Below are 7,478 nucleotides of genomic sequence, written 5' to 3' on the forward strand. Positions count from 1 at the left end.
ATTTTCTCCCTTAGTAGCTACATGATTACTGATACTGTTTGGACTGAATAATGGTCCATGGGAGAAAAATAGCATGCTATATCATCCTATACTAAAAGTAGCGGGAGAGGATGATGTTGGTAGCTGAGGGTGCCATAAACATTGGGCGGAATGAGTCGTTCTGCTCGTTTTCTTTGTAAACATTGGGAGTAATGAGGTGTTCTGCTCATTTTCTTTGTAAAGTGGTATCAAAGTCCTTCCTTCAGCGAAGCAGTCAAGCACGATGTAGGTATGTCTTGGCAGTTGGCTCCTTATTGCTATGTATCATCCCAATTTCTTGATGCCGTGCGTTCTGCTCTTGGTTGTGCAGGCCAAGTGATAATGAAAAAAATATATCTAACTTTAGCTCTACAAGAAATAGTGAATTTTTTAGAGTAGCTGTCATTTCTTTGCTAAAGTTGTTGTCGAATGTAAAGATATGTGTAACAGAATCAAAATTCCTTACGATTGTTTTTCATTGTAAACGTAACATACATTTTGACGTGAAATACCCTATACATTTTTGTAAATTTGAATTTCAGGGATGCAGTTCATGTATCGCCTCCAGTAGTCCAGTTCCACAATGATAAGTACTTTGGCACATTTTCCTTCCATCCTACGGCTAGGTGCTCATGTTGAATCACTTTTGGCTTGGTATCATTAGAAAAAAACATGCTTCTTCCATCTTGCGATTGAGAGTTTTCCTTTTGTTAATGTGTTGATTTTTATGTGGCAACTAAGAGGACCAGATGCATTACATAATTATACAGATTTTGCAACGTCTATTTTACTTTTCATGTTGTTAATTAAATTGCTCACTCTTCCATTATTGCACAATTCATCTGATTAGATTTTCAATCGCTCAATTGAGTTGGTCAAAGTTCTAGATTTTATATTAGATTACCACTCATGTACATAAGCTACTCATGGACATTGTCGCAACATGGGCTTCGGTGGCACAAAGGAAACATGGCCATAACATGTACTTGCACCAAGAAAAGGAAATACCGTTGTAAACATGGTTTTAAAGGCGAGGCCTAAGGGTCTAAGCGCCCCCCCCCCCCCCCCCCCGGCGCCTTAGAAAAACGTCTGCCTTAGGCGTCTAAAGGTTGGCGCCTTTAAAACCATGGTTGTAAATGAGATGATTTAACCAGCTGTTAGAATCCGAATACAAGAAATCGTAAGAGTTGAAGATTAATACATGTTTGATACAAGAAAAATGTGACAGGTGTACCTTGGTTGTAGATCTAAAAGAACTAATTCTTTCTAATTCTCCAAATGCTTTTCCAGACTTATCCACCTAACACCAAAATAGTTAAGATAAATAATATTAAGCACTTGTCTAGAGAATGAAGACATAGGCCTCACCGATAAACAATTTAAACCCGCTATACATAGATAGTCCCCTTATTTAATCAGGGATGTGAAAATGAACTTCAATATACCTTTCTTGCATCCACTGCAACCCTGAAAGTTCCCCATATCCAGAACCTGACAATGCAAAGTCAGTGATTATACATCAAATAAATTCGATATCAAGTTGTGCAGAATCTAAGGCACTGCCAAGCAGGCCAACCATTGAACACCTAGCTAAACTACATACTCCAATTTTCGTGGACACATCTGAGGATGTGAATGGACACGTGATTAGAGACCTTCTAATAATAGTGAATGCAGATGTAGATGAATATTATAATCCAAGTAATAGCCACTTGGCATATAATTTAATAAGACACAATGAAATTATTTTCAGTTCCATAAACTGGTGAATAAAAATGATACATATTACTGATGGAGAAAACCTATTAAACCTAAAATTTTGGTTGTCTCTGTGGAGAACATTTTTTTCCTTACATTATTTAGAATTGATCCTGCAAGAAGAGTAAAATAAGTTACAATAAGTAATATGTAGATGTTTCTTTTGCTGTTCGTAAGAAATGTATTATCATATTAGCAATTATTTTTATCTTTTTTATATAAAATAAACATTGGCATGATCTTCACGGGATCGTGCGCCAAGGCGCACATCTAAATCTAGTACTCCCTCCGGTCCGAAAAAAGTGTCGGGAGACTGTATAAATTACGTTTTACAATAAAGCCCTCCATAATTCACAAAAAGAAGCACGACCCCATTCCTCTTCTAGCCATTGACTGGCGGTCATCGTGGGATCTGGGGACGGGTGGTGGGACGCCTGGCGAGGTTCGATCTGGTCGATTCGATCGAGAGGCGCTCGATCCGGTCGCTGGGGCGCTCGATTTGGTGGCGGTGGAGCTCGATCCGGTCGCTGGGGCGCTCGATTTGGTGGCGGTGGAGCTCGATCCGGTCGCTGGGGCGCTCGATCTTGGAGGTCGTACCGGTCGTCGGACGCCGGACACGGCCTGGTGTGATGGGCATGAGCTGGGTGGTGGCGAATGGCGAGCAAGGGGACTTGGTTCGTGAACTCGCCTGCGGCCACACACCAAGGATGAGACGACTGGGTGAGGACGGACGGGAGTTTTGAGGGCAACGACCGAGGTTTTTTTTGCATAATTGCTGCCTCCGACGCTTTTTCCGGATCGGAGGGAGTAGTATTTATTTTGGTACGCGGCCCAACAGCTCTCAGCCTCATCCTTTCTCCATTAAATCCTGTGACTCACACGCGATTGATTTTCTAAGCGAGATGTCTTTTCTTAATCGATGCTGGTACTGATCTGTGTCTATCCACCAGCTATTTGACGCGTTCGTCCAAATTGTCCATGTGGGCTTGTCGCTAGTGGGATGCCGCAGGGGCAAAAGCGCGCAACCACTTCAGCGCGCCGATCACGAACAGAAAAAAGAATATCCTAAAAAAATCAAGACCCAAGTATATTTGTTGAAAAAGAAGCATGTGCAGCACAGTGCTAAAATTGTAGCTGCACATGTCCACATGATGTTTGACTTCAGATACATGCTGTTTAATATGGTTGCGTTGCACGAGCTTGAGGCTGCTGTTGAGATTAATATACCTGATAAAAGTCTTCTCCGAAGCGCAGAAAAGCACCAGCAGAGATGGGCGCTGCTGCCTTCTTCTGCCTCCTAATCCCCCTCTGGGTTCAGGATGCAACTGCGACTGATCTTGGCTTCACAAGAAGTGATTTCCCCCATGACTTTGTCTTCGGAGCTGGAACCTCAGCATATCAAGTAAGTAGTCTATCTTGTTTGTGCTGAAAGTTCTGCCGTGCTTAGTTCATCGGCTGACGTCCTTGATACAGTGGTTTCTTTGTACATATTGAATTCGACGTTTCTTTTGCTTGCAGTATGAGGGTGCTGTTGCTGAGGATGGCAGGAGCCCAAGCTGCTGGGACAATTTCACTCACGCAGGTTGGTTCCTACATGTTCCTGAAATTTGTGTCTGGTTTTCCGGTGCTGCAATGTCTGGCTACATTTTGTTTTAGCATGGGGCCATATGATTGTAGATAATTTTCATGTTTTGACCCTTGAGCAGCCTGTGATCTGTTCTCCTGAGTCCTGATGCATTGCGTGGGTTTTGAACACTAGTTCCCTCTTGTTAGAACAATTTTGCACAGCATATATATCTGATGCTGAAGCATAACTGAATGTTGAGTAATTGAAATGACAAACTGGGAATTAGGAATACCCATGATCAGAACTTGATGTGGTTAACCAAGACTTTGTTTGTTGCGGTTAGGTCAATTTTGACTGTTTGATTTGTTCTTGCAGGCAAAATGGTAGACAAAAGCACAGGGGATGTTGCGGCAGATGGGTACCACAAATACATGGTAAATAATATGGGTCATTTGTAAAATATTGAGCATTTCTTTCTAAAAGAAATTTGGCTTATTTGATTTTGCAGGAGGATGTTAAGCTCATGTCTGAGACTGGCCTAGAGGCTTATAGGTTCTCCATCTCCTGGTCAAGGCTTATTCCAAGTACAGAACTCATCAGCGCCTTTATCAAAACCATCCGCTTTAGTTTTCTAATTAATCATATCGTTTCTGAAATTTTGGGTTTGCAGATGGAAGCGGGGCTGTCAATCCAAAAGGTCTGGAGTACTACAATAACCTAATTGATGAGCTGGTAAATCATGGTAAGATATTTGTAAGATCTTTGAGTATTTAAATATTCAATTGCAATCACTTCTTGGGTCATACTTCACATGTTCGGCGTATGCATTGTTTTGTTTCAATAAATCCACACAAAATAAAAGTAGAAGGCATTGATCATTTGAACCATCCGGTGTCTGTGTTATTTATATTAGGAATACAAGTCCATATCACACTTCACCATCTAGATCTCCCTCAGATTCTTGAAGACAAGTATGGTGGATGGTTAAGCCCCAGAATTGTGTAAGTTCATATATGTTTTCACTAATAAATAAATAAATCTATTGTAGTGACAATTTTATATATCATTTTCATACTTACGACATAATAATTTTCATGTTCATATTTTCACATCTACAAAACGCAGGGAAGATTTCACAGCATATGCAGATATTTGCTTCAGGGAGTTTGGAGATAGGGTTACATCCTGGACGACTGTGAATGAGCCAAACATTGGTCTAATGGCCTCTTATGATGTTGCTATATTCCCTCCTGCACGTTGTTCCGATCCATTTGGAGCAGCAAAGTGCACTCTCGGGGACTCTAGTACTGAACCTTACGTAGCAGCTCATAATACCCTTTTGGCGCATGCATCAGTTTTCAGTCTGTACAAAGAAAAGTATCAAGTGAGTGAATGCTCTTGTGCTCAAATTAGTTTTGGTGCTGCTTTCTTCATAAACTGTGTCACTCTAAGCCATCTAAGCTTTTCTCAGTAATGGAGGCACCGTTTTCAGTCATATATTACATATAACCACATTTTAATATATCTTTTTAATACATGGTTCAGCATTGGGCAACGGGTTGACTAATATTTCTTGGTGGAATAGTTGGTTTACTTTGTTCAGGTTCCTGGCCTTGTTTCCTTCAAAAGAGGGATGTACATAGAATCTTTTGACCGAAATGTACATAGACTCTTATTCTGTTAATTGAGTGGACTGTGATCACTGTTCTTTTTTCCTACAAACATTATTACTTTCTCCATTATTTCCCTGTTGCAGTGCAAAATTTTCAGAGGTATATGCTAATAAAAACAAAAAGGAACCATTTGTATGCAGCCCATGCAAAAAGGAGTTGTTGGCATAAGTTTCTACTCCTACTGGAGTTATCCGTTGACAAATTCCACTGTGGATTTAGAAGCAGCTCAGAGATGTAAAGATTTCTTGTTTGGCTGGTATGATATTTTACCTCCATTTTGTCACAGAAAGCATTTCACCTGTATAATATGTGCATTGATGAGATCGTAAGTGCCTGTACTTGCAGGATATTAGATCCATTGGTGTTTGGGGACTACCCAGAAGTTATGAAGAAGAATGTTGGCTCTCGCCTTCCATCCTTCACAAAAAATCAGTCTGAACTCATCAAGGGTTCTTTAGATTTTATAGGAATAAATCACTATTATTCTCTCTACGTGAATGATCGCCCTCTGGAAACAGGTGTTCGAGACTACAACACAGACATGTCAATTTATATCAGAGGTAAGTATCTTTTCCTGGATAGTCATACTAGGATTGTTGCCCTTGGCAAGTAGCCTTTCCAGATTCATGAGTCACATATAAGCTGGGCATTTCTCCGAGGGTAGTGTTCAGTCATCCCTAGACATGTTTAGTGTCTAGTATTCTTTATCTTCAGAGCATGGTTTGAGTTACATTTCTGCCAATGTACTGCATGACACAACTGTTTTTTGACCATTTTAATCACAAATTATACTATCTGTTCACCACTTTACTGGACAAATGTAACAGAAAAGAGTGGCAGTAGTGTTCTAACAAGTGATTTCTTTGTATGATGCAGGTTCTAGGACTGACCCGCCAGCTGGTCAGGTAAAAAATTATGTCTAATGTGTTCTGTGCCAACTTCAGTTTTATTGGCCTTGGAGTTTATATGCATTGGCTTATTTTTTCTAAACAGAATCAAGAGAATAGAAAAGAAAGATGGCTTAAAACTGTTATTACAATGTTGACAATAACTGTCCAGATCATCTTTTTTATTGGTCTGCAGGGTGCCCCTTCAAATATTCCAAGTGATCCCAAAGGGTTGCAACTTGTACTGGAGTACCTGAAAGGAACCTATGGGAACCTTCCCATTTATATCCAAGAGAATGGCAAGCACAATTTCCCACCAGAAGCAAGTATGTTTAAACGAATAAATTTGTTCATTTTATCATGTGTCCTGTTTCACATCTGGTCAGGTATGGGATCTGCCGACGGAAGTCTAGATGACACCGACAGAATTGCCTACTTGAGCAGCTACATGGAAAACACACTACACGCACTGAGGTGCGTCAAGATCAAACACATAAAAAAAAAAATCAGCAATTCTTTTGAAGACAATATTGCAGTAGGTCAGCCCATTCATTCGTTTCAAAACAGTGGAATTTTGTTTAAAAGAAACATTGGAATTCAAAAGTTAACATTTTCGCCACACGGCTAATATTTGTTACAGAGATACTACTTGAGACCCGAACAGGTATACGGAAGAAGTGGGTTCCATCCTGATGCCCTTTCTTGTTGTGCAGGAACGGAGTCAACGTGAGAGGCTACTTCGCCTGGGCGTTCATGGACCTGTTCGAGCTCCTGTCAGGATACCAGTCTAGGTACGGCCTGTACAGCGTCGATTTCGCTGACGAGAGACGGCCACGGCGAGCCAGGCTCTCCGCTCGCTGGTACTCTGCCTTCCTGAAGGAGAAGGCCGGAACCTCTGCGCTTTTGTGGAATGCCCAATAAGGCGATAACCAGTGCTGAACGCCATGTCTTCACTACCGTCCTGGCTCCCGACTCCCGAGTATGGTGCGTGCGTTCCCGGTGGCTGGGTCGTGGGGGCCTACGGATAAAGTAAAATGAAATCCACTTGGAACTTGTATAGCCACCCCGTATATATACAAATCTCAGATGTTGATATTAGATATGTACACCGAAGATGAATAACTCATATTTTGTTCAGTTAGGCCATCTCCAACCGATGACGCAAACAAATCAAAAGCGTCTGTTTGCGTTTGCGTGGAAAAAAAAAAACGCGCTCCAGCGGCTAGACGTAAAATGTCCGCAGCGCTCGTCCTGACGCAAATCTGATGCAAATATGCAGCAAGAATACGTCTGCGCGCGTCCGTTTTAGCTTGATTGGCCCTCTCTTTTCTCCTTTAAGGATAGATCTATGTGGTCAATATGACCACACAAAAGGGTATCTTTTTTCTCTCTCCTTCTTTGCGGTTTAGAAATACGTTTTTGCCGCTAGGAAAGGGACAGATATATGCGGACATGTGACCATTTTTTGTGGAAATACTACATTAAAAAAAGAAGCTTTTGCTGATAGCTATCGCAAACGGATATAAATTATGCTTAAAATGCGTCGAACGGCTAGAGATGCCCTTAGTATTTAAC

The 7,478-nt window shown here is 41.2% G+C and overlaps 1 protein-coding gene across 5 annotated transcripts; it reads left to right on the plus strand.

Annotated features, from left to right (window-relative positions):
- The first annotated feature begins 2,165 nt into the window (after positions 1–2,165).
- LOC127344847 (beta-glucosidase 5) lies at positions 2,166–7,040 on the plus strand. 5 transcript variants are annotated; one of them, XM_051371189.2, is made up of 14 exons: positions 2,166–2,598; positions 2,727–3,178; positions 3,295–3,358; positions 3,719–3,777; positions 3,852–3,927; positions 4,014–4,085; positions 4,257–4,344; positions 4,469–4,727; positions 5,157–5,272; positions 5,362–5,576; positions 5,893–5,921; positions 6,100–6,202; positions 6,290–6,442; positions 6,544–6,674. In XM_051371189.2, the coding sequence occupies exons 2-14, from the start codon at positions 3,047–3,049 to the stop codon at positions 6,594–6,596; spliced, it is 1,419 nt and encodes a 472-aa protein (XP_051227149.1). In that variant the 5' UTR covers positions 2,166–2,598; positions 2,727–3,046; the 3' UTR covers positions 6,597–6,674. The 5 variants fall into 5 exon arrangements, with proteins under 5 accessions (XP_051227149.1, XP_051227148.1, XP_051227150.1 ...); XM_051371188.2 differs by having other exon boundaries at positions 2,167–2,598; positions 6,290–6,438; positions 6,617–7,040; XM_051371190.2 differs by having other exon boundaries at positions 2,167–2,598; positions 6,617–6,780.
- Positions 7,041–7,478: the final 438 nt, after the last annotated feature.

The sequence above is a fragment of the Lolium perenne genome, chromosome 3 (genome assembly GCF_019359855.2).
Source record: "Lolium perenne isolate Kyuss_39 chromosome 3, Kyuss_2.0, whole genome shotgun sequence".
Taxonomy (NCBI): Eukaryota; Viridiplantae; Streptophyta; class Magnoliopsida; order Poales; family Poaceae; genus Lolium; species Lolium perenne.

Excerpts from the sequence above, each read along its gene's own strand:
- LOC127344847 (XM_071828460.1), top strand. The coding sequence starts at position 3,047 with ATGGGCGCTGCTGCCTTCTTCTGCCTCCTAATCCCCCTCTGGGTTCAG. Across the intron at positions 3,928-4,013 it reads CTGGTCAAGGCTTATTCCAA|ATGGAAGCGGGGCTGTCAAT; the intron begins GTACAGAACTCA and ends TTGGGTTTGCAG. Across the intron at positions 5,922-6,099 it reads CTGACCCGCCAGCTGGTCAG|GGTGCCCCTTCAAATATTCC; the intron begins GTAAAAAATTAT and ends ATTGGTCTGCAG.